This window comes from Chroicocephalus ridibundus, chromosome 9 (assembly GCF_963924245.1).
Source record: "Chroicocephalus ridibundus chromosome 9, bChrRid1.1, whole genome shotgun sequence".
NCBI classification, from domain to species: domain Eukaryota; kingdom Metazoa; phylum Chordata; class Aves; order Charadriiformes; family Laridae; genus Chroicocephalus; species Chroicocephalus ridibundus.
Window position 1 is genome coordinate 40,584,151 of NC_086292.1, and position 25,474 is coordinate 40,609,624.

General features: G+C 44.9%; 2 protein-coding genes across 7 annotated transcripts in view; both read right to left on the reverse strand.

The window, feature by feature from the left end:
• Positions 1–25,474, reverse strand: part of CEMIP (cell migration inducing hyaluronidase 1) — a 118,851-nt gene that overhangs the window by 65,371 nt on the left and 28,006 nt on the right. The gene's annotated exons all lie outside the window — the stretch shown is intronic.
• Positions 1–25,474, reverse strand: part of LOC134521212 (inactive cell surface hyaluronidase CEMIP2-like) — a 60,914-nt gene that overhangs the window by 4,448 nt on the left and 30,992 nt on the right. For 3 of the 4 annotated variants that reach the window (XM_063347427.1, XM_063347429.1, XM_063347430.1), the window contains 6 exons: positions 19,090–19,298; positions 7,527–7,709; positions 5,382–5,595; positions 4,264–4,365; positions 1,866–2,026; positions 462–571 (listed from right to left, as the gene is read on the reverse strand). In XM_063347427.1, coding sequence (XP_063203497.1) covers positions 462–571; positions 1,866–2,026; positions 4,264–4,365; positions 5,382–5,595; positions 7,527–7,709; positions 19,090–19,298 — 979 coding nt within the window. The remainder of the gene's footprint in view (positions 1–461; positions 572–1,865; positions 2,027–4,263; positions 4,366–5,381; positions 5,596–7,526; positions 7,710–19,089; positions 19,299–25,474) is intronic. The other variant, XM_063347428.1, reaches the window with a different exon arrangement.

The following is a 25,474-nucleotide window of genomic DNA, read 5'->3' on the forward strand; positions in this document are numbered from 1 at the left end:
TTGCAGCAATCCAAGGTGAAAATGCAATAAGAACTTTCCAAAACTGGTGATTTCACCTTCCTTCCGTCCAAAAAAAAAAAAGCTCCTACTTCAATTCAGTCTGTTTTCTTTTTCATCAACCTTTCAGTTTATGATTTTTTTTCCTTGCAAAGCAGTTGAATTTTAGAGATGGAATCTTTGTCAAATTATTCTTTTTTGTTGTTATTGTTAGAAAAACAAGCTCCCTTCGAGATGAAAGATTTGCAGAATGCAGCTTCTCAGTGTTGAAGCACAGTCAAAGCCCCAAAATAACTCTCCTACTTCTCACCATCCCTAAGCCAAGAGGTTTTTTCTAGGTTACGCTGGCATATTGTGGTAGGAAATATATTGATAAGCACTATATAAGGATATGTACATTTTTGGTAGGGAAACACACCGGTAATTCTTAAGCAAAAGAAACCTGGTAGAATAAATACATTTACCTTCCTTATGGAAGACAATAGGCTTTGCTGAACCTAACCTGGTAAAAACAGACATTTCAGAGCTCCCCACCACCTCCGCAATATCCCGAGAGCAGACGAGAACAAGTGATCTGAAAAGAAGGACAGTAATTACTGCATGATTGCAAAATATTACTTTCATTAAGAATCTGCAAGACCTTTAAGCTCCAAGTCAGAAAAGTACTTAAGAGCTTGCTTAACTTTAAGAACATGCTTAAATCCCTTTGATTTCAATCGCACGTAAGCTTTCCTAAGTTTAAGCCTCTGCTTAAGCGTTCCTAAATTAAACCTGTGCTTCACACGGAATCAAAACAAGCACAAATGACTATTTGCAAGCGCATCTCTTATGGGAGAGGGACACTCAGCCGCAGAAGAAATTCAGTTGCTGTGCAGTCCTGAGCCTCTGAAACTATTTATGTCCCGGGTCTGATTTTTCAGTCAAGCCTCAGTGCAGCCTTGGTCCTCACAGATGCGCTTTCAGCCCCCAGTGAACTGCACCCGCGATGAATTACAGGTTGCACAGCTGGTTGCGTTTAGCTGAGTGCCTAGACTTGCAAAATACACATCCTACCAGAAAATCAAACCAAACGTACAGGCATCGTATGGATATATGTCACTTCATGCACGTTTTATACATGCGCGTACTCAACGTGCATAAATACAGATGTAATAGCTCAAGAGTGTTCAAATCTTTGGTCATGAACTGCTCAGAAACGTCTTGGACTGAAAGTCTGTTTTCTGGTTATTTGACCTGCTTCTGCCAGCAGCCAAGAATTTATCTATAAATCTCTGTTGTTCCATGTTTATGTGGCGACACATAAAACCACAAGGAATGTGGGACAGACACAAACAGAGATGATCCAGACCAGTGCCAGGACACATGCAAGGTAACAGCCCGCAGGCAGGCAGGTCTATTCATTGGCTTGCCCAAGAAAAGTCCTATTGGAAAATCTGGCACACCTAAGATTTTCATCTGTCACAAGAGGCAAAAACAATCAGTAAGAGTAAACAGAAGCCAACTCGTTTCAGAAATGGAAAACTGAATCATCAGCTGCCAGGAAATTACTGGACACCGGGATGGGTGCGCAGGACTGCAAATGTCATTGCCAGGGCCTTATCTACTCCATGCTGGAAAATGAATGGTTAATTTAGAAGGAATTGCCAGTTTTCCAGAAAATCTGTTTCTTTCTGCTCTAATGTGCACAATCCTGGAAGAAACACGCTGCTTCTCTTATTATCCGGGTGATATTTGGGATTTGTACATATTTAATCTGGGCCAGATTTCTTCAGAGCACAGGTTTGGTTATGAAAGTGGGTGATTTTTTCCTTTCTTTGTCTATCAGCCACGGGTTGCTACGTGAACTGGGCTTTTAGCAGTTTGCTTACCTCTCTTTTATAACCGTTAGAACATAATCAGCTACTGCACTGGCGGCGTTTTCACCAGTGACTGTGTCAAAGTGCCACCTACTCACGACTGCTCCTGAACATGCATCCAGCACCAGGAAGAATATCCCACGGCTATCGAAGAGGAAAACCGTGTCATTTACCTGCAACAAAGAACAGAGGTAGGTTTTATGGAGGCAGGCTGGGGAGCTGCAGGCTCTCATCCTGCTTCTCCGTACAAGGGAGTTACAAGCAAGGAAAATAGCAAGGCGTACACCCTGTAATTTTAAATATATAATTAGTACAGACAAAGTGACATCACTGATAGATGGTCAGTGGCAGGAGGGAGCAAACCCCTTAGTTCTCAATGGGGTACAAAACCATGAGAAATGAGGTCATTGGTATCTTTCGTGTGTTAGGAAGATACATTCGGGAAGCTGGGAGTAAAATGCTTAGTGCAGTCTTCATACAGTTTCTTTCCATGTGGGGGAAATTACTGTCGCTTGGCAAAGCAGATTTGACCACGGAGCAAGGGAGAGGTGCTGAGACAGCAGATGAGGGAATAGAGGCGACACATGGACTTTTTTTTGTTTTCCCTGGAAATGTAAATATCAAAACCAAAATATCCCTTCTTGGTAGGGCTGTTCCCAATGCCTCAAAGAAGTTGTAGCACAAATGGCTCCTACACCTCTCCTTTCCTACAGCAAGGGCTCCTTCCTCAGGTTACACCCCTCAGGATGCTCCACGGTCTTTGCCTTGAGAAAGGCAAAGGCTCTCTGAGGTGCCCAGCTCTGGTGGATCTCCCCAGCATCCAGGCTGGGAGGACACAACCTCTGACAAGGAGAGAAACAACACACCAAGGTCAGGAGGTCAGAAAGCTGAGCCCAGGATACACAACACACATCATCGTCCAAAGCCTGCAGGCACCAGGGAGCTCAGATACATCCCATCAATCTGAGACATGTGTATGCCTCCAGGGAATATAGGGCCAGACGGAACGAGGGAGCCAAGTGTTAAAAAGTGGCTTCTGCAAGATGTTGGAGGATGCTGAATGCAATAGGGGGTCAAGGGTAAGGGAAACATGACTGTCCCGGCCATGGGTGGGCAGAGGGGAGTGAGGAGGAGCAAAGACAGACTAAATCTTCTGCCCGCTCCTGGCTGTCTCACACTCCTAAGCCTGGGAAGTGTGTCAAAGTCTGGATGCACGTGGAGCAGAGAGAAACCACCACTGCAAACCAACCTAAACGTGAGCTGCTGGCGAAAGAACCAGCCCGGCAGCGTGTCCTGCCCCTCTCCGCATGCTGCAGACCCGCTGAGGAGCCAGCACAGGGGCTCGCACCGCCCCACGGGGGGCTGGAGCAGGGCGCCCAGTCCTTGGGCAGCTTGGGTTATAAATTTCAAACATTTCTGGCTTTGGCATTCCATTCAGCAAAACAAGAACAAAACCTGTGCTTTGGTGGTGGGCGCTTCTCTGCTTCACTTCTTTATTTCCAAAGTTTCCCCACCTTTTAAGATTTAGGGTAAAAATCCTCCTTTAGACATTAATCTTCATCATTTGCCCAGCCCAGCCTTTCCTTCAGCGAGGAGTACGTGCGTCAGAAATAAAACTCCCTTTGAAAAACAATGCTTTGCATTAAAGCTTTAGAAAAGGCAAAGAAGGTCTGAGGATCCCATGCCTGTCCCACGAGTGCTGCACACACACAGGTCTCTGCACTTCACCGCAGGTGAGGATGCTGCCTCCAGTAACACCTGCTTGCTAATGGTTTTGGATAAATTTTTGATGATGCAGCCAGTGCATGTGGCAAGAGACCTTGGCTGCTCAGGCTCCTTAAGGATGCTGTGCCAGCGTTGCTTGGCATTTGTTAGCATTAATTGTAATTCAGTAGCACACAGGCATGAAAGCCTGGACAGTGTCCTTGCAAGCATGACTTCAGTCACCCTTCACCGTCTGGACAGACATATAAGGCATGTGCAGGGACAACCTGACAGCCCAAACCCCTTCAGTAGTGAAATATAGTTGTTTTTATCTTTTACTGCAATGCCGGCAGAGAAAATCAGAAAAACAAACTTGTTTTTTTCCCCCCACATCCTTTGTAAACAATGACTTCTGGTGTGCTTCCCCCCCACCTTCCTCTACATTAGAGTGGTGGTGTTAATTCTCTTCTGAGGTGATAAAAAGCCTTTTTTTTCCCCTGAGGGCTCAAATCCTCATCTGAATAGAATACGAACTCCCCATGACTTTAATGGCGTTAATTGTAAGGGAGAACAATGCACTTGCCTCTTCCAGGGGAACTTCCCGTTTCCTTCTGCCAAGGCTCAGCGAGATTTTGCAGTAACTTTCCTTGGAGATAAAGTTTCCCCTGTTTAATCATCATTTCAAATGCGGTATAACACAACGTACCTTAATGAATGCAGATGTCGAGCGGTTTTGTACGTCTGCCCTGCTGAGAGACTGGATCTGGATCCTTACGTACTTGACTGAGGGTGTGCTGGTGATAGCGAGCTGCAGTGACACCAGAGACAGAAACTTAAAAGCTGCTTTTCAACAACAAAATGACACCAATGCTCGTGTATACATGTATGATCACAAAACTTGAAGAATTCTTTTTCCAAACTGTGATCCTGGTTCACAAGTAAGTGCCTATTGTTAAGGCACTGCTAACCAAAGGATCGTGGCAACGCCGGTTGGAAGGGACATCCGATGGTCACTCTGCCACTAAGTTTAAGACCTGAATATGAATTTCATATATTTTGCCTGGCTGTAAACTCAAGTGCAGATTTCTATTAGCCTGAAACAATTCTACAGGATTTAGAGTGGGGTGAATTTACAGTAAATGAGAAGAGAACCTGGCTCTAATTTTCCAGTTATTCCTATTAACCAGAATTACTTCCCAGTTTGAAATTCAGCAGGAATGTCGGATTTTGGAATTCAAAGCCAATCCAATCCGAGCCCTCTCAAGAGTACTATTTTTCTTGTTTAAAAGAAAGAAACGGGCGAGAAAAGGTGCCATGAATGTGCATTCACATGCTTCCAGGTGAGCAATTTCTTTGAGGCTATCTTTGAAGCATAGTACAAAGATAACGGGGTAATGGTTTTAAACTGAAAAAGCAGAGATTTAGATTAGCTGTTAGGAATAAATTCTTTCCTGTGAGGGTAGTGAGACACTGGAACAGGTTGCCCGGAGAAGCTGTGGCTGCCCCATCCCTGGAGGTGTTCAAGGCCAGGCTGGATGGGGCTTTGCACAGCCTGGTCTGGTGGGAGGTGTCCCTGCCCAGGGCGGGGGGTTGGAGCTGGATGATCTTTAAGGTCCCTTCCAACCCGAACCGTTCTATGATTTTAGCAAAAGCTGCAGGAATTCCAGGCAAAACCCTTCCCTCTACACAGGTTACGTGATGCCAGGCAGAGTCACGAGGGGGAATTCCCTACAGCTTTTCCTTGTACGCTGTGAAAATGAATTGACCTCAGGGGGCTGCGCGTACACTGCAGAACCCGAGATGCTGTTCGGGGCCGGGGGGTACCTGCGGGGCCCCACACACCTGGCACCCCCCTGCCAGGTGCTGGGACACGGGGCGCTGGGCAGACACTGGCCTCTGCGGGAAGGGGTTCGGGTCACAGCTCCAGGAGTCCCCCGGGTACATATGCGCCGTGATTTTAATACGTTCGCAGCCTTGCTGAGAGCAGTAACTGTGTCCCTTCCGAGCTTCGTGGGCTTGCAGGTGAACAAAGAGGTACCTACAAATGAGAGCAAACAGATGGATCAGAGCCACCGTGTGCCTAGAGGCAGGGTCTGCGCTTCCTAAATTGCATTATCCCTCCCAGTGCCCAACATCACCCACCAGCTCTGTCTTAGACCGGTGCAATACGGCACAGCCATTGCAAAACGGGTCCGGCAAGGACGGAGGACGAGCTCCCCTCTCATCCTGGCGTGACGAGACCTGCGGCACTCGCAGCCCCTATGCCAGCTGCCTTCACCAGGTAAGCGTGGTGTGGGGCAGACACCCCCTCCAGCCCCAGGCACCCCGTGTCGCCCCCAGGCGTGGTGGCATCCCACCAGAGAAAGAGCAGTGGCGATGCTCAGGCTGCTCCGCAGGAGGAGACAGGTTTGCCTGGAAATATCAGCATCTCCCACACTGTCCTGGCCCCCAGGCAGAGCTTAGCCTTAGACATGCACGATTAAAACCCGAAATCAGCCAGGTCTTCTAGCCTTTGGAGTTCTTTTTTTTCTTTTTTTCTTTTGCTAGCTGTTCTAAGTATGTTTTCAATCGTGTCCGTTCTGCAATTCAGGCTGAGGAAATTATATAAACAGCTCAGTTCGGCTCCAGGATCAAAAAGATACACGAGGTTTAAAGGGAATTTTCATTCTATTTCTTTTAAAACTAAATATTTGTTTCTATTTGTCTGGAAGAAAGAATGAGTAAGCTTGGTTCCTTTCCAAGGATCCAGCGTGTGGGGTTAAAAAAAGAAGGGGAAACATCCCACTTATTATGAAATAAAGTCTAAAAAACAACAACAGGAAAAGAAAAAAGCCAATCCCCTAGCTTCTGTGTTCTGAAAGGCTAAAAAAAAAAAATCACTGCTGAGTTCAACAGAGAACCAAAAGGCTGATACTGCCAGAATTAAGTTAGGTTAGACCCATCAGTCCTCATCTACCAGGTCCAGATGGCTGCTGGCAGCTAATGGCTCTTTCCCCCCCACACCCACATGTGTAACCATTTTCCCCACTATTTAGTAGTAAACAACCTATTTACAGAATCTGGGCAACTTTCTTTCTAAAAAAAAAAGAAAAAAAAAAAAGGAAGGAGGATTAATTAGCGAATTGTTATTTCACAATTCCTATGATGAGAGAGACCTGGCCATCAGCAAAGAGCCTGGTTAGCAGGGAAAGCATTCCGGGATGCGATTGCTCATGTGTTTGGTTGAATGAGTAAATATATCCCATCTTATTTTCAAATCTGGCACTTGTGGATTGATTCCTGAAGCAGCTACTTAGTCAGGTGAAGCGTCATGGGACCCATGGTTAGACCACAAAACACTTTTTTCCTCCCTATTTCAGCTGACTGAGAAACAGAGTTTCGTAATATGTTTTTTTAACCAAAGGTGTTCTAGAGTCTTATAAAGGTAGTGCAACATCTCTAGGACTCTCTTCATGCCTTCAAACTGAGACATGTATTATGGTGCTCTCCTTTATTTACAAAAAAGCTAATTTTTACTGTGTGACGATCTTAGAAATTTGTCTTTATGGGAATACGAAGAAGTTGAAACTTCCCAGACTATCTCAGTGCTGGAGCTGCAGCAGTCATGAGAGGGCTCTTTTCCATGACCCTTTGAGGTAAAGTAGATTCTGACAAATACCCTGCACCCACAGCTGCAGCAATCTGAGCAGCAGGGATGCCTCAAAGGAGCTAAATCCAGGCAAGAAATCAGTCATTTTCTTAACGGCAATGAAAATCGCTGCTTGGTGATACAAACCCAGACCTAACCCGGGTACTCCAGCCTGTAAATCCATTTTGACCTGAAACCAGTGCAAAGACCACGCAGGGTGGACGGGCCCAAATTTTAACCCGGAGAAAGAAAGAGGAGGTGCTGGGGCTGGCACGAGAAAGGCCCCGAGGGTTTTGTTGCCTGTTCCCTGAGGGACCCTGGGGGGGCAATGCAGGGCTCACCCCGATGCTCTGTCGAAGAAGAAGAGCCGCTGGCCGGTCCCGTTGAGCGCACTGGCCCGGGAAGCGGCGGCGAGGTAGTGCTTCACGCTGTGCACCGTCCCCGTCCGGCGCTGGTAGATATCAGCCACCACCTGGAAAACAGCTTCCCTGGGATAGCAGAGGGCAACGCGCAGCCAGTCTCCTCTGTCGGCAAAAAGGGGGGGAAAGAGAGAAAATGCACTTAAGGGCTTGAGTACGGGAGAGATGGTCTGCAGCCAAGAGTACAGTCTTCGGGGGAAAACAACAAAATGTCCTTTGAGGTTCTCTTCCTCCTTTAAAAAAAACACAACAAATCCTCAAAGCCAAAGAAAATCAGATTTTTTTTGCTTTGTCTGGAAACAACGGCTGCTTATTACGAAGGTCTGATCCAGGGACCCCGGCTGACCTCAGAGGACTTTGAGTCAGGTGCCAGGATGGCTTAAAACCAGAGATTTTTCCCTTCCTCGCCCCGTAAGGCTGCGGTACAACCAGTCACATACCCACTCGTCTCTCCCGAGGCAGCCGGGGCTTGTTTCAGTTCATCCGGAGCTGCTGCGGGAGAGGGAACCGGCATCCAGCAGACGTTTCACCGGGGGCACAGATTGAGGAATTAGAAAGTAATCTCTGACTTGAACCAGAGCCACGGTCTAAAGAGACCTGCTTCCTCCACTTTACAGCAAAGTTTATTATTATGGTTTCCATTAAAATCTCCCTCTCCTCTGCTCTCTCTTCAACGGCAGTTTAGAATAACTAAGGGTAAAGTTCAATCATCTTTTAACCCTTGTGTATCGCAATTTCAGCGTGCACATTTACAAAAATTTGCCCCTGTAGCCTTCCTTTATCCCGTGATTTGCATCGCCACCCTCATGGAGGGAAAAACTGGCTGCGAACTAAAAACCTTTGTGACACGACTCAGAGGCGAAAGATGCAGCTGCGGTGGACTCGGGATACTGATGGGAAGGATCTTCCACAAAACCCGACACCCTTTCCTGTCTGCAGGACGCACTTGTGCTGTACAAAGCAGGAAGCCGCAAGAAGCTTACACTTGAAAAGGAAAACCAAATACCAAGATAATTAGCTTAATTATTTTTTTTTCTTTCCATCCTCTGAAGTGGCTCTGTGGACCACACCAAAGGGCCTGAACCAGTACCATAGTTAGCTTTCCTTATATTACCCAAACCATCCAGGCTTTAAATGTATTCTTTTAATTAGCTGGCTTTCTGGTTAGAATGTGAGAATATATATTTGGCTTGGAGAAAGACAAATAGCACCTTCATCAGCTGTCTTTCTGGGCCCTAAGAAGCTGAGGAAGACAAAGTTTCTCCAAAGGCTCCCCTGAAATGACCTGCACCATCCCTGCCCGCGGAGCAATAAATGGGGGGAAACCGCTTCAATTTGGAGAAATCTGGGAATCTACATGCCTAGACCTCTACTTTGCATTACACATGGAGAGCACAAAAGCAAAGCTATTTCAGCCTTTTTCTGGTTTTCTCATTAAAACAAAACAAAACTATCTACAGGATGGAAGAGGGGACAGGCTGTTCTAGAATAATAAATCAAAGCTGCACAAAGACCCATCAGCGTAAGCCAGATACTGCCCTCTAGATTTTAACCAACTCCAGCTGTGTCATAACACAGGACAGCTAGAAAACGGATATATTTTCAGATGATTTGGCCTCCGACTAGAGGAAATGAAAGAAATGCACCAGAGCCATGTTTGTGGAATATTTTTAGGACAGAGTCCCAAGACATTTGGCTGTTTCATAAGGGTGATTTGCATTGCGTTAGCACATTTTATCCCCTGAAGACGCCATCACAAAAAGGGCTTGTCATCTCCCTCAGATGCTGGGAACCAGCTTCGGTGCCATGCTACGCTGACTGCCACCTCCCCGGGGAACAAGAAAGGCACTAGAAAAGGCAATTGGAGGGTGAAAGAGAGAGAGAAAAAAAAAAAAAGGCGTGAAAAACCCCACAGCTGTGACCATCTTGAGTCGCTGGAGCATTTGGGAATATGAGTGCTAGAGCCTATCGTTCATGTGAGCAGGCTGCAATAAATTATATCAAGATTGAAAGGATCAAATGAAAAGCACCTACTTTGGAGTTTGTGGAGAGAGAGATGGAAATAAGTGCATTCCCACAACAAAGGGCCTGGGAGGAGATGTGAGAAGGGCAGGCATTAGAAGTTATCCTTTATGTAAATATAGGAGAGAATAAGGTGGTTATTTTCTCTTTAATTTAGTAGTATTTTAACAGCTTCCTATTTAGTTCTTTACTTCAGTTCTGTTTCTTCAGCTTGTACAAAATCCGCCGTAAGCCCTCCCAGATACCTGGCTGTGTGGCTGGACCTGGCTCCGGGAAAAGCAAAGCGAGCAGCAGCAGCGCGGCGGCGGCGGGACGGTCGGCAGGGCTCTGCCTCCCCGCTGGCGGCGGCCGGGGGTCGGACGCCTGTTCTCCAGCCACCGCCAAAACCGAGGGAGAAACGCAACCGCAGGCAACGAGCAGTAATCAGGCATGGGAGGGCTTGGACATGGGTGTCCAAAGTCAAACAGATGTGCGTGTGCCTTCCTCAGCCACTGCACTGGCCACCAAGGACCTCCTGGCTGGGGCTCAAGTGCAGGAAGCCTTCGTCTTTTTCAGGGTGGTCAATAAACTGCGGCTCCTGCTTTATTTCTCTGCCTAGACCTCTCCATTCTGTCTTATTTACCAGCTGATAACCTGGGGTGAATATTTGCAGACAGAATAAGAAAAATATAAGTCCTTATTCTGCCGATCTCAGTACCGGCACGTCAGCCTGGATCTTTGCAGGTGCTCTGGAGGCTTGGGGGAACACGCAGCACTAGCAAGAAGAGAAAACACTGAATTCACAGTACCTCCCAAATTACAAATTCAGAGTCATTTCAGACCCTTGCCTGAATGCGGTGGGAACGTCTGTTAGATGCTCATATCCTTAAAGATCAGCACAAAGCGGGGAAAAAAATCATTTAAAACACAAGGGGTAGAAGTCAGGCTATCGATACACAAAATGCTCTCCAATGGGGCAATATGCAGGACTGGTTTTTTGTTTTAAACTTTCATTCTTAGGAGTTTCTTGCAAGAGAAACAAATAAAAATATTCTCAGGTGGAAAGTCTGACATTGGAATTAGCTGTCGGTTTAAGGGAAAGCCATATTCACATGTGTAGGAAACTCACTTGAGCTATTTAAGATATTTTCATCCCCAAACTAAGTAACTCTGTTCACAGCCTTTTCTCGTGATAAAGTTCAGTTCATTTTCGAAGTAAGGAACACTCTTCTTTCCTTTTTTCATTCTTGTTCTTAATCAGGCCAACATTTTCCTACGTGTTTTTACAAAAGAAAAATTGGCATTTGAAGGAGAAAAGCTAAATATGCACTAGCAAAAAGTCAGCGTTCGGTGGGTCCTAACGGTTTCAAACACCACTTGGAAAATTTTTGAGAGTCTGCCTACACCAGCATGTATAAAACCTGACACTTCTGCCCCTCTGCTACTGTCATTCAACAATCCCCACAGTGTGATTCATGCATTTTTATGAATGTATTTAGCCTGTTTATATCCTTTTGGAAATGACTGGGTGAAACAAACCCAAAACGACTTTCTTTTTTCACCAGGATATTGGCACTTGCAGTTCTGGCTCTTTCAGGTGAAGCAAAAACATAAGGCAAAGTGTTAAAAAACTATCCTTATGTTTTGGCAATGAGCAGGCTTCCTGGGATAAGCAAAAGCAAAAAAGGACGAGGGAAAGGCAAAAAAAAAGCAGGCAAGAGGTTTCCTGTTCTTGGACATGTGGTAGATACAGATCTGCACGTAGACACATACATACCTCATTCACAACACTCAGAGCAACCCCCCCAGCTCAACCCCAAACTCCCAAAGGCAAAGCCACTCAGAGAAATGCGATCAAGCAGGCGAAGGAGGGGAGATTTTTGTGAGTGGTGGGATGTGAAGTGAGTCATGTAACTTGGAGATGAGATTTGGCCAGAGTAAGCACAGAAAGAGTGCATGCCTGGGACTCCCACCGCCTGGGAGAGGACAAATAACACTCGGTCAATATTGTGAACGTACCCCTTGACCGCACAGGATGGAATATCAGTCCTGGGCAAATGGGTATGATCTAGTGCTGGGGTTGCTGGTTGTGCTGGACATCAATCCAGGCTGTATTTTCTAAGGGAACTTCTAGGCTGATGAAGTGAAGCCACTTTAGAAGTGGCTCTTGTCAGGGTAGGCTAAAGGTTGGACTCGATGATCTTAAAGGTCCCTTCCAACCTCAACAATTCTATGATTCTATGATTCTATGAATATTACTCTAGAAAACATCTCCACCACGTTTATTGACATGGTGCGTCACGTAGCTGATGACCATGGAAGTGCACAGTCCAAATCCTGATCTCACTGATGAAAATCTGGGGTAAGCTAATGAGGGAATGCCAGAGAGTACAACTACAAATTACTTATTTTTTCCTTGAGGTTGAAAAAACAAGAGACTTTCATCCAGTGAGTCAGTCTCCCCCAACTGTTATTACTCCTATTTAAAAACAACCCCTCTGACATTTTGGTGAACATCTACGTGAGCTGAACTTTCAAAGCGAGTGAGACAACTGGGAATTTGAAACTTTCCTTTTCATAATACGGGAACTAAGCAGAAATTCCCACATGCTGCTTTGGTAAGTTTGTCTCTCACAGGCTGAATTTTGAACTTCAAAAGACAAAAAAATGCAAAGCCGCCATTCAACCTCCAACCTATCCCAAGAACAAATCACAGGAGGTCAAGGCTCCTTGCTCTCAGTCAGGATACAGCTGGTTTTTCTCTCCAAAAATGTCTCCCAACCTCACAACAACCTACCCAGCACCGGGATGAATCTCTTCTGCCACAAAACCTGCTTTCAGGACAAGCCACCTCCTCTCCAACCAGCATCCCTGGTGGGGAAAATGGAGCGAGAAATACCCACACACCTTACAGGGTCTGGGAAGAGTGGAGAAAGAGCTACAAGGAACCTGGCCACATCCTCACCACTTTCTTTCAGTTCGAGATCTTTCCCTTGAACCCGGGTTTCCCACTGGCTCCCTTCAGCTGTTGCTCGCTCCTTCTCTTTTTCTAGATTTCTTTTTAATTTTCTGCCTTCAACTCAAGTCCATTAAACACATCCAAACCCCCCGCGATGACAAGCACGGCTACTGGGCAAACATCCAGCAACTTTTTTCAAGACCTTGTTATTAAGGATTGACTTTTCTGGAAGACCGCTTGCTGCAGGGATAGTAACAAGTTAGGTATGTGTGTAGCTAACTGGAGCTGTGTGTATTGGGATTTAAATGCCTTTCCTAAATGTTGCCATTTAGGAAATGCCATTAAAAATTCAAAAGCATAGGCCATCTCTTAATATAAATTAAAATCTTTGGTTTTACCCATGTGCCTCCTTAGGCAAAAAGAATGATTCTTGCTTTTGCGAAGCTCAACAAATTATAAAAGGGATCCTGCCCTGAGGTACACTTCTGCTGATACTCATGAAACCTGGGTCTGACTCAGACAGCATTTGGCTCACAGACAATTGGATTCAAGCAAAAATAAGAACTTCCTGCATTTAAATACAGTACATCATCTTATCATGTTTTTTCCCACCCTACATGCTTTCATGGAGAAATCGCACCCCAATTCAATTTGTATCTTTTTTTAACGCGTTTCCAAGTACTCTATCACTGACTATTGTGTATTTTGTATTTTCCTGCTGCTGTGCCTTGGATGCACATCAGGTCAGGAGCGGCTGGTGGCCCTGAGGAGCCCCAAGCCCCGCTCCATGGACCAGTAGAAGGCTGAAAGCAAGGGAAAACCTTCGGGTTTCATGTGCCAGGCTTCAAAGTGACAAGCAGCCCAGTTCGCCACGGCCATCTGGGGACTGTCGGATGCTCAGATTGCTCTAATTCATGCTGTAAAATGATCAGCTGGGGAAGGACGTCTCTCCTCAGAGTCACCTTGGTAATCCACGGGGCCAGCTGCAAGCAGGAGCCACGGAGGACAGGGAGCAGCCAGGGCTGCAGGCGGGGAGGCAAAGACGGGGCTTCAGGATCCCTCGAACAGGGTGATGCCAGCACCTGCTTTGGCCCAGCTGTACTAAAATGGTGCAATCTGCAACCTGGTGCTCTGGCAAACATTTTAGCTTCTTTCCTGGTTTTTGTTTTTTTTAAAAAAAACCCGTGGCTTTCATCCATGGGTTGACCTGTGGGTAATTTAAGGGCTTTAAATAGACAGAAGGGAATTCAAATGTATCTGCTGACTTCTGTGTCGTGTGGATGATTAACTTTGAATCACAGATGTTATCAGAAGGGGCAGGCTATGAAACCCAAGTAGCACTTTACTTATTATTATTGGAAATAGTGCTGGTGTTACTTGTATTACATCCAGATCTGGGGGATCGAGATCAGAATTCATGTACGTACAAGAACAAAAAAGCAGTCACAGCCTTAAACTGTTAGCTCCCCTTTGAAATACTAATTTTGCCTTCCTGTGCATTTATCAATCTGGGAAGCAAGAGGAAAAGCTCCTTTAGAACTAATCTGAAAAATAAACAATTTAGGAAATATCCATAAACCGGGCAAGTCTGCAACAAGCACATTCTAGCCTTGTCTCATTATCTTTGTTTTCCGCCAGACCTTATCACCGCTGAGGAATTTAATCGCAAAAATTACAAGTAGCTGAAAGTATGAATCAGACTGGCATTGAATAAGAAGCCGTAGGAAAAACACCTACCTACACAACCCCAACAAATACAAATATAACAAGTTCCCCAGAGTCTCAGGGCAGACATGGGCTGCGTAAGTTTGCTTGCACTGAAATCTCCGCTTTTGGATGGGCTGCAGCATCCTGGAGGCTTCACATCACCCAACGCCCAAAGGCTCCGCTATTTTAAATGAAGAATTTAGACACAAACTCATTCCAGGCCCTTGAATTTTCAGATAATTTAGATTATTCACTGGTGAATATGACAACAAGCCCTATGCAGAACGCCAGCCTGGCAAATACAGGAGTCGAGCAGCACACCTGTGCCCATCCCTGCACAAACACCGCGGCAGGGGAAAGGCTGGATGCATTCCCCGGCACACACATGGACATCTGCCCTTTTGCTTGCGGTTGACAACAAATTTGGCCCTCCCCTGCCAATTTTTTGTGTGGGTTTTTTTTTTTTTTAAAGGCTCTCCTAAGGATCCAACTCCTGCAACAAGGCACCAAAGAACATCAATATTGCGAGCCTCACTGTACCCCTCCAGGTGAAGCAAGAGAGTGAGGATGAAGCGAGCCTGGGGAGGGCTGCCCTGGGCTGGCCTTGGAGACAGCATCTGTCGGGAGAGGTGCAGTACAAAGCAAAGCCCCTGCAGGCAGGACTGTGGCAATCTACCTACAAAAATTACCCTTTTTATACTATTAGCTGCTCACGTTTCCCTGAATTCTCTGTTGAGCCACAGCAGAGAGCCCTAATAAGGGAAAACCCTTCCCTCTGAGCCTTAGCAGGCCAAGTATAGAGATTTGCCTGGGCTCATTTAAAGCAAGGAATGTTTCGTCTAATTGCCACTGCTTTTCAGGCTGCTTCAACAACACAACTTATTACACTATACTTCAGATATGTGCTTTGAGGAGATTTAATTCTTATCTTTAGATTTGCTGATAGCACAAAGAAGCCTGGCTCATTTACTGAACAGCGCTGTGCCTTTGATAACAGTATTTGCCTTTGCTGCTTCTGCGATTAGAAAATTTGCACAGGCACAAAGCCTAGCTCGTTAAATTGAAGGACTTAATTTCTGACTTTGCTTACTGTATGAAGTGCCAATCTTTGTACTGTTTTCCAGCACCTGAAAGGAGGCACGCACTTGCAACCAAATAATGTTTTCCATCCTCTCCTCCTGGCTTGCCAGCCTCTCACCCCTCCCAGAACAAGCTCGATGTTCTCTGTGGGCCTGTGTGCTTCAAGGAGACTAATTTTGAGGAAAGCCCTTAACTCAGTCTTACAGACAATTCTCGTACTTCTGTGAAGCAGAAAAAAAACCCACCCAAGAAAACATACAAACAGCTCCGAGGGGGCGTAAACCGCCCCCACAAAGAGATAAAGCCCATGGAGAAGGGGTCTGAGGTCCCCATTCAATGAAGGTTTCGCACACGCTTTATGCCCGGTGAGAGCCATCCTCGGCAGATCTGGAGCACGCTTTATTCCCGGTCATTAAAATTCCAGCCGGCCCTCTCCTTCTGTTGGCTTGCCAAAACGTTCCCAAGTGACTTGTCCCGCATTACCTCTTTGCGGAAGCATCAATACCCAGCCGCCTTCCCATCCTGACAGGGAAACTCCCAGCTGTTCCACAGACAGCCCTATCTATGGCTTAATAAGGGCATTTCTGCCGAGACAGCTACGTCCCCCAGCAGCCTGAAAACACAGCCTGCGGGTCTCCGCGTGGCTTTATATTTGCCCATCAGTCAGCTAGTGCCGAACGCAAACACGTACACCTCGCGTTGGAAGGGGAGCTGGCGTGCGTTAAAGAGCTCGTTTGCACCACGCGGAAATTTGCATGTGGAGACACAGCAGTTTTGCTTGCTTTAGCCTCAGATTTTGATGGAAGTGAAGAAACTGCAGAATTACTCTAAACACGGTTTGAATCAGTGCGAAGAAGACACAAATACTGCAGCGACCCTTCAGGTGCCCACGACAGAAAGAAAAAGATCCCAGTGACCGTGCTGTGACTGGTGTCCCCCTCCGCTGACTTAAAGCCACCCGAGCGGTGCCTCTGAACTCCCTGGACAAGATCCGCGGTTCACAGAAAGCAGCGCTGCCAATTTCAGCTGAGTCATGGGAATTCATCCCGACCAGCTCCTGCCCACCCCAGCAATCCAGACGTTCCAGTCTTTTAATAGACATCTGAACTGGCATGACTTCTCCTGGACCTTTCTGCAGTGCTTCAGAGGCAGGGAAAGCGTTAACCATGCAAGTATTCAACATCAGTGCTATGCCTGACCTCCGCAGAAATCCAAATCCTGACACATCTCCCCGTCAAATTCCTTATTTCCCCGCTGACCTTCCTTTAGCCAGAGCGGAGCAAATCGCTCCAGAAGTGTGAGGGCTGTCCAGCTGCACAGACAGCATCCCGGATATATCTATCCATCATTTTACAATGACCAGACTAAAAATAGTTTAATTGTTCACTCAGGTTGTGTCTGAAGTCATTAATCCTAGAATATTTCTATTAAAGTTCATCAAACATTTTTTGGCTTACATCGCATATTCTGCACAGATGTTACTATGTTAAGAGCTCGGTTTTTTGGCAGATTATTTGGTATTTTGGATTAAAAAAGAACAAACAAAACATAAAGCCACTTGAGACAGGTAAGAGTGTTCCCTGATTTTCTAACTGATTACTCTGGGCTCCACAATCGGAGATTTCTTCCATTCCAGAAGTGACTGGAATAGAGTGTTTACTAAAGGTCATACATGGCACTGCTTAGGCAGGCGCTTGTTTTCCTTCAAACTCCTAAATCCTCTTTTTCACCTCAATTCCTTTACCCTTCCACAGGAGTCTCATTTCTCCATGTTTTTGCAGGCAGTCTGGACATTTCACTATTGCCATTGCATCAGCCTTGAGTCACATCAGTTAGCATCCAGCATACTTGAGGTGTACGCAGAGCAACCACACATTTCATTCCCAATTATTTCTTAGCAAGATGCTCCAACTGAAATGAAGTACAATTGTGGTTTTCCTTCATTACAGTATATTTCTTGTTTACAGTCTTTCAAAACGCACACCTTGCCAACTGTTTCTGGATCAGAAAAAGCTACGAACCTTTGCCCTGTTCAAATAACTGCTTTCACACAAGACAAAGAGAACCGCAACCACGTTGTGGTTTTCAACAGCAAAATGTAGTTAAGTTGCTGCTAGAACAAGAGCTAAACTTCAAGCCCAGTTTGACCAAAGACCCAGTTCTGCCTTCAAATTTGAATCTGTGCTTGAAGGCCGAGGGCCAAAGCTTTGGCAAGTATCAATCGGCACAACGACAGAGCAACCACCAGTTACCCAGCAGAAGATTTAGCTCTGCAATTGCAAGGAAACAGCTAATCATTTTAAGACAGATAATAATTGCAAAGCTCAGCTTGTCTGAGAGTGACTAATGGGTCTTCTTCTTCCTTAAATTGTACAAAGATGTATTCATATGGAAAACAGTGATTTAATTCTAGTAATTACTCTGTGAGCAGAGTGTCAAAACACTGATCTTCCAGTGACTTAATCATGGCCCTACAGCTACTACATCTTTAAATCAAGAGGACCAGGTATAGCACTTGCTATAATGGGCATCTATAAAGAGGATATATTGCCCTTCATGGCTGCCTTCCCCTGGGGCTTCATAATGGGAACTAAGGACAGTATTTTTCCCCAGATTTCTTCAGCTCCAAAGTTAAGGGGAACCAAATAGAGTTCAAGCTTTTGCCAAAACTATCCTAAGCTAAACCCACGGCAGTGATGCTCTGCTGGAGGAGCAGCAGGTGGCTGTGGGGTTTGGTGGGTAACACTGGTGGGACTTGGGAACCCACCAGATTTACCAGCGGTACGTGCTGCTTCACGCCCCCAGGGGCTCTGACTTCTTTCATCTCAGCTGTCTGAAACCTGCTTTGCAAATCTGAGCCTGTGCGTGCCTGGGTTGTGTGTAATCATGGAAAATTTCATTAGCACAACTCTGTCCTTCTGCAGCGTCGCATTTTTATCAATAACTGAGGAGTCACACAAACCGGAGAGGCCAAGGTGACGGTCAGATTTTTTTTGCGGCGCTCATCTCTGTTGGCACATCTGTGCAAACCGTGGCAATGTTTGTCACTGCTAAACTGGCTGGATTGCAGGACTCTCTCCTAACAGTCTAACAGTGTACCAGTGCAAAGCACAACTAGTTTCACTGAAGTAAGAAAAAACAGTACTGAAAACCGTAAATAAAATTATGCAAAATGAAACAGGCTGCAAGGGAAAAAAGTAGTATCTAAGATGGATAAACTCCGCTTTTATATAACGCTAGAAGAAAACATGTAAAAATAAACACAGCACAACCTGTAATTTTGCTGTACTGAGTCCTAACATTTTAAAACTTTATGTAAAAAGAAATAGTGACTGTAGTGCCTTTTGGATTACAGAAGATGCAAAGCTCTGTGCTCATTCTGATGTATTTCTGCACTTTATATATGTAGGAGATAAATTATGTGTGCAGCAACTAGTACAAACAAACGAACAAGAGCCAGAGCTCTTCTGGAGGGATTTCAGGGACAGCAGGCCAGGACTCACTTGGATTCCGTTTCAAAACTTTCTGGAAAGAGAAATGCCTCTGCACATCAAAAAAGCTGGAGTAAAGTGAAAGCAGAGGCATCTCTTTGCATCAGTAAGTGCCAGCCATTAACACCTTGCTTCCGCGCTCTTGGAAATCACTGAGGCATTTGAAAGGTCACTTGTGAATAACCTCGGAAATAGCCCCAGACCTTTTGGAAAGAGAACATTTTTTTCTAACAACATAGGGCAGTACCTGTTGAAGTTGATGGGGTACAGGATGACGTCCTCAGGTGCTCTGCCATCCCACCGGATGATATAAGCCTGCTCCAGCATGACGACGGGCTGGTACTGCTGGTACGGTGCTCCTCTGTTCACGCCTTGCAACCGCAAGGGATGGGAATGGTATGCTGCTCTGGCAATGGATAAGGTCAGATTCTCAGGGCGCCTGGCCTGAATATAAAGCTGAGGGTGAAAAGAAAATGACAAACATATCCACTAAAGCAGCCAGGCTCGGCCATAACATGTGCATTTGATCATCGTTGCCTGTAAATGGTTTTTGCCAATGAAGAGCTCAGAACATTTGGAAAGTCACTGAAACATTTCCAGTTCAAATAAAAAGGTAAAACAGAAATAGCATCCGCAACCATTCATGGGGACACCGTGAAGTGAGGTATGAATTGTACAGCACCATAAAAACATGCAGTATTTAAAATCTTATGGGAGAAGGGTAATCAAGGAAATATCGCAAAGTAACTCTATTTTATGAATTCAAATAACTACGCTTTAAAAACAGGCTTATTCCATTGAAAATACTGAGAATTCTTAAGTTAATTCAACGGGCTTTGGATTAGATCCAGGTATCTAATGGAATCCACATCTTTGCGCTCAAGTAATTTTGGGGGCTAAAACTTGATGGCCTGACTATATAATCTTATAGACTAAGTACCACATTCCACAGGCTTCAACAGAGAGCTCTGCTGTGCAGGGACCAACAGATGCCCTTGGCCCCTAGTTCAACTCTACAGACCAACTCCAAACTACACGCCTCTTATATGCTTTTTCTGTCCTGCCATCACTCAAATGAAGACCAAGTCATGTGGCAAACACTGATTTTAAGGCTGAATGCATGATGTTCACCTGCTTTGCCCCGTGTGAAATTCCAGTGCAAAAGGAGGATGCACAGCTAGTCATACAGATCTGTCTCAGCACGCAGGGTCGTAGCAGACAGCTTGTCATATCCCCTGAAGGGTTCCAAATGCACTGAGGACAGGTGAGGACACCTTTAATCCCGCTTCCTTCACTCTCCTGCAGTGTAGAATAGCACTCTCTGCATCAAGAACTTAAAAGACCCAACGTGAAAATCCATGTTAGCTCAGAAAAGTCTAAGCTTCTACATGAGCATCCATCCAGCAAAACTATTTCTAAACTCAATTTCTGTCTTTGAGGTAGATCAAAATGGAGGCAGTAGTCTCTTAACAGATTTTAAGACTGCAGGCAAGGATACAAGCGCAGGCAAGGATACAAGCACAGCCAAGACTAGCAGAGAGAGGGAGACTCCATTTATCAGGATATCCGCCTTCTAAGGCAGGGCTATGAGACCTTGGCCCCTGACATCTCTGTATCTGCTTCTCTTCCTCTTGTCTACACAGATTGAAAGCTCTGCAAAAACAGACTGTCTCAGACTGTCTCTCACTGGTTTATATACAGGCTTATTTTAGTTGTGGTTTCTAGCCAGTTCAGCTCCCATTTCCAGTTTCATGCTCAGCAGAACTCTACGCTTGGGCCTGCTCTCAGTGTTGAGTTTGAGCTCCTCAAGACCTCCAAAAGACAGGCCGGCTCTGCCTACCCCTCACCTCACCCCTGAATTCAGCAGCCTCACGCTGGGTCTTGCGTCAAAGAAGTAATCCAAAAGTGGTTGTAAATGTTTCTTGGATATTCAGTCCATTCCTCCTTTCACACCACTGCACTTTAATGATGAAAACCTATCCTATCCTTGAAGATTAAAGTGGATCCCAGAATTGCATTAAACGGAAACTTTTCCTGATGGCTGAAGCTATTGGTCAAGTAATTCACCCCAAACAATCTCTGAGCAGCAGCCCATTTGCTCATTCTTGATGGTTCAAGGAAGAAAAAATTATTTTTACAGTCTGATAAAAGACCTTTTTTATTTATGAAACCAAAGAGGAAAACCTATTTTCCCTTCGCATTCAAACCATGATTGGAAAGTCAGTAACATGCAATGCAATAAAGCAATTTTCAATCTCATTTGTCCCCACCGGCATGGGGAAGTGCTGAGATCGGAGCAGGTGATCAGTAAGGTCCCTTCGGACCTGAAATCCCATCAATGTATTAATTGTTCTCAATCAAAACAGCATTTTCTGACAAAGAACAGTTGGAATGAACTCTGATACTGCAAAATAATAGCCCACTTGTGTCTTTCTGGATAAGAGGCAAGAGTTTCTGTCCTATCACTGCAAACTTTGACATTATTTCCTTCCAACATATGTCTCCAGCCAAACACTGAATATTAAAATGGCTGCTGTACACTTACTACAAAATTAAATGTACCAATGATAAAATAAGCCAAGAAAGGAAGGAAGCATTCGATCAGTCCCAAAAGTTCCTAAATTACAGACTACCAAGAACAAAAGATTCCCATATACATTAAGGTATTTGCATAAAAGGAATGAAAGAGAGAGAGAAAGAGGGAGAGAGAAGGCTGTGCATGGCCTAAGCTGCTCACTACAATGAGTGTTAATGAGTTCAAGAAAGCACCGGAAGAGTTTGCAGTGGGCTTCAATAAGATAATGGGGAAAGCGTGCCAGAGACACTTTTCCCCAAGTGACTAGGGACCAAGTCACAGGTCTGACGTTAAGGAATAATGGAGACAGCTGTTCTGAGAATGAAACAGTAATTACTAGAACAAGGAAAAATGACACTTCTATGTTGATATAAATATTTGTAAATGGACTTTGTCTCCTGCAATGAGCAACAGTGGCCACTGAGTGAACGCCTTCCAGAATTGCAAGCCACCAAGGATGTGATTTTCAGTCCCACAGAAACAGAGTAGTATATCTAGTGGACTTTGCAAAATGTTTATCACTAAAGGAGGTCACAGTAGGTAAATGCCCTGATCAAGCAATCTAGATCCTACACAAAGAGACTCTTTTGCCCACATGGACCATCACTAAGTCAACAGGACTCTGGACTGGGAGCAAGGACTGGCTGAGATGTTTCCTGCAGCAACTGGGCTCATCTCTGGAACGACTGTCCTGGTGGCTTGGTCCTTCTTGAGCACACCAAGCTGCACAGAAAGCAGCACCCTACATTTTCCCATTCATCCTCTGGGCCTCATTTGAGGGAACAAGGGACAAGAGAGGAATCCAATCCCAGAAGAGTCATCCACCAAAAGGCTGCTTTTAATTCCCAATGAGATGAATGAAGTAAAAAGAACGCTTTGAGCTCCACTGGCCCCAAGTAGGTGACACATCAGCCACTGTCCTAGCGCAGTGTTCTCAGGATGTCACAATGCAGCCTCTTTCTTCCTCTGCCTTTACTCTGTGACATGTTTACTCACTTGAACTGAACTGGAAAAAATTTATCACTTTTCTTCCTTGTATCTAACCTTTGCAGGGGTAAACACTTGTGAATAGGAGTGAAAAGGAGGGTAACAAGAGAATTTTTTTCTACAATGAAAAATACATCTTCCTTAGCAACACCTCCATAACTTTTGGTTAGCTCTATCGAAATATTTAAGAGAAGAAAGTGGGTCATAAAGATACTTTAAAATATGAGAAGTGGTGACAGCTTAATGTAGTACGAGAAGAAGAGCTAGTTAAAACGTTATAAAACACGAGCCTTCCACTTGCCTGGATGGTTTAATGGACATAGTTGTCATTTTAGCTGCTAACACTTCATGCTAAAAAGATGTGTCAGATTTCCCTGTGCTTACATGGCAATTTTCCCAAGTAGATTGTGAAACTGAGAAGATAAGTTCTTTTACAATTCATGGGGGATCTGCCATTCAACTGGATAGCGAGTATGAAGATAAGCAACACGCAAAGCATCGGAACAGAAAATCTTGGTTTCTGAGAAAAGGTTTGCTTGCTTTCTAGTTTCTTTAACGTGGCTTTTGTCCTGCTTGTGCTGTCAGCTGTCAAACTGGGGCAAAATACCTTAAAAATGAGACGCTCAAAACATACCTTCTCCCCTTCTGGTTGTTTGACTGTTCAACAAAGGTTAATTTCCCAGGGCAATACATTTCTCTATGAAATTTTCCAAGTGAAGACTTTTAAATTATTTTGGAAAGAAAAAGATATGTATCTTTCTTTCTCTAAGACATGCTAGGATGTCACTGACTACTTTGATTTTTCCATTGGTGTACACCAGGGATCAAAATTGGACCTCTTTGTCCAAACGTGGACACCAGTAGCTGAAAAATATCTTGCAGGCTTTTCCTTCTTCCCAGGCTGTGAGGTGCTGACGGTCCTTCAGCACTGCAGGTACCCTGGGATTGTACAGTTTTGCCTGTGGTTAGAAAAGCACCGCTCGCTACCCACTGCATCTCTTGCTTCACGTTTAGAAGCGTTAGTACCAAAACCAGCTACACAGGCGCTGAAAACACAGCACCAGCTGCAGGTGTACAACTTGGAGATGCAGGATCAGTGCAATTGCAAACATTCACTGCAAGAACAGAATTACTAGAAGTGGAATAATTTCTCTTTCAGCCGCCTGCAGTAAGGTAGTGACGAAGCGACCTGGTGAAAAACCAAGAGCATTTCCTACAGTGTTTTATAAGAGCAAGGCATCCATTTTTTGTTAATTCAAAACTGACAGTAATTTAGCTATGTGGCAGTCATGACTGTCTAACGCCTTTTTAAGCTTATAAAAGAAAATAGCACGTAGTGCCAAAAACTCTGCTTATTTTAATGAAGACTAATACCAAAAAAGAGGAGTTTCACCACCGCTCCTGGTGAGTTGCTGTGAAGTCTGCAAGGAAGCAGTAAGTGCACAGCTTCAGCTGCCCAGTGGGAGCCAAGGCACTTGTCTTACCATTTATATAAAAATGAGAAATGGTTGAGGAATCTCATTTACATTTTAACAAGTAATGAAGGCGTTGAGGAGTCTCCAGTTCAGTACATTTGGAAATCTTACCCACCTACATGGCAAGAACTACAGGACGAGCCTCTCCCTACATTTTTCTTTTATTACTGGCCTCTGCAACAGCTGAAAGTCAGGTTGATGGAGAGCGAGGACCTCAGCACGCTGCTGACGGAGTCCGAGTGACTCACAGAGATTGCCAGAAGATGTGGTGCTGCCAACTCTTGTGATTTCCCTGTGAGTCTCCCTCTATTTAGTGGTCTTCCTCAATGCCTGACTTTATTTACATTCCAACATGAGACTTTTGGTCGTCATTTAAAAGAAAAGGGGTTGGTCTTGTTTGGGCAACACCAACCCTACAGGCTTCAGAATCAAATGGGGAGGACAAAAAGACCTGATACTTCTTGCATGTGTAAATTTCGTCATTTTAAGCTGGTTCCAGAACCCTTTTTTTGGTACTGAAAGGCAACATTGGAGCCAAAGCACGAGGCATTTCTTAGTGCTCCCTACTGAAGGAAGTTCTCGGACACCACGTGGGGAAGGTGGCATGATGCTTCTCGGAGACGGTGAGGAGGAAGGACCATGAACAAACCACAGGAAGGTGGGAATGTCAACCTGAGTTGCCAGATTAAAACGCCCTCTGGAAAGTCTGTCCCCAGGATTTTGTGGAACTGGATATGCTGCCAGAGGAATAGGTTTTCCCCAGGCATTTCCTTTCCTGGGGAAATTACACCCAGGAGAAGATGAGCATGAAAAGTGAATGAAAGAAACCAAGCAAAAAGGAATTAACTGAACTCTAGACACTTTGCTCAAAAAGGATTTGCCTGCAATATTAGCTGAAGGACTTGGATCTCATTTTTCCACACCAAGGAGCCCATCCCTAGGCTGACTATCTTGGGCCCAGTTCAGCAGTAACACGAGAGTCACTATTTCCTTGAACTGAAAGGACATTTTCACCTGCTTGTGCTAGGGAAGAATAAAAGTTCTTCTCTACCAGAGCTGCGTGGAAAGGAAAAGAAAAACAGATTTTGTAATAGAGTTGCTAAGATCAAATAAACCATCTTTCTCCATAATTGGATTCACTCTTTTAGGCTTTTGATCTAAAATATGACACTCAGAATTTAGCACACAAACAAATCATTGGTTTGTCGAGGTGCTGAGAACCAGGGTTGAGCTGAAATACTCCAACATATATACCCTCCAAATTAAATCAAACACTGCTGCATGGGACCAATTTCTTCTACCCTGCACATATATATATTTCCCTACCCAAAACCCATAAAATGAAGCATTTAATATGAGCTTTACTCATCCTGCTGGATGCTGATTAGTTGAAAAATGTTGGTAAGTAACGGATCCCAGAGAAGCAAATGTTTATGCTTGCCTAAACCTAGCCAAGGAAATTTTCTATGGTGGAAAAACCGCCTCACCACATAGAGTGCCATAACTGGGAGGGTATTAATAGAAATAAAAATATAAATGCCTGCTTGTTTACAGTTCTGAATTTAACTGTTCGGTTGCCAGAGCAGAGAATATAA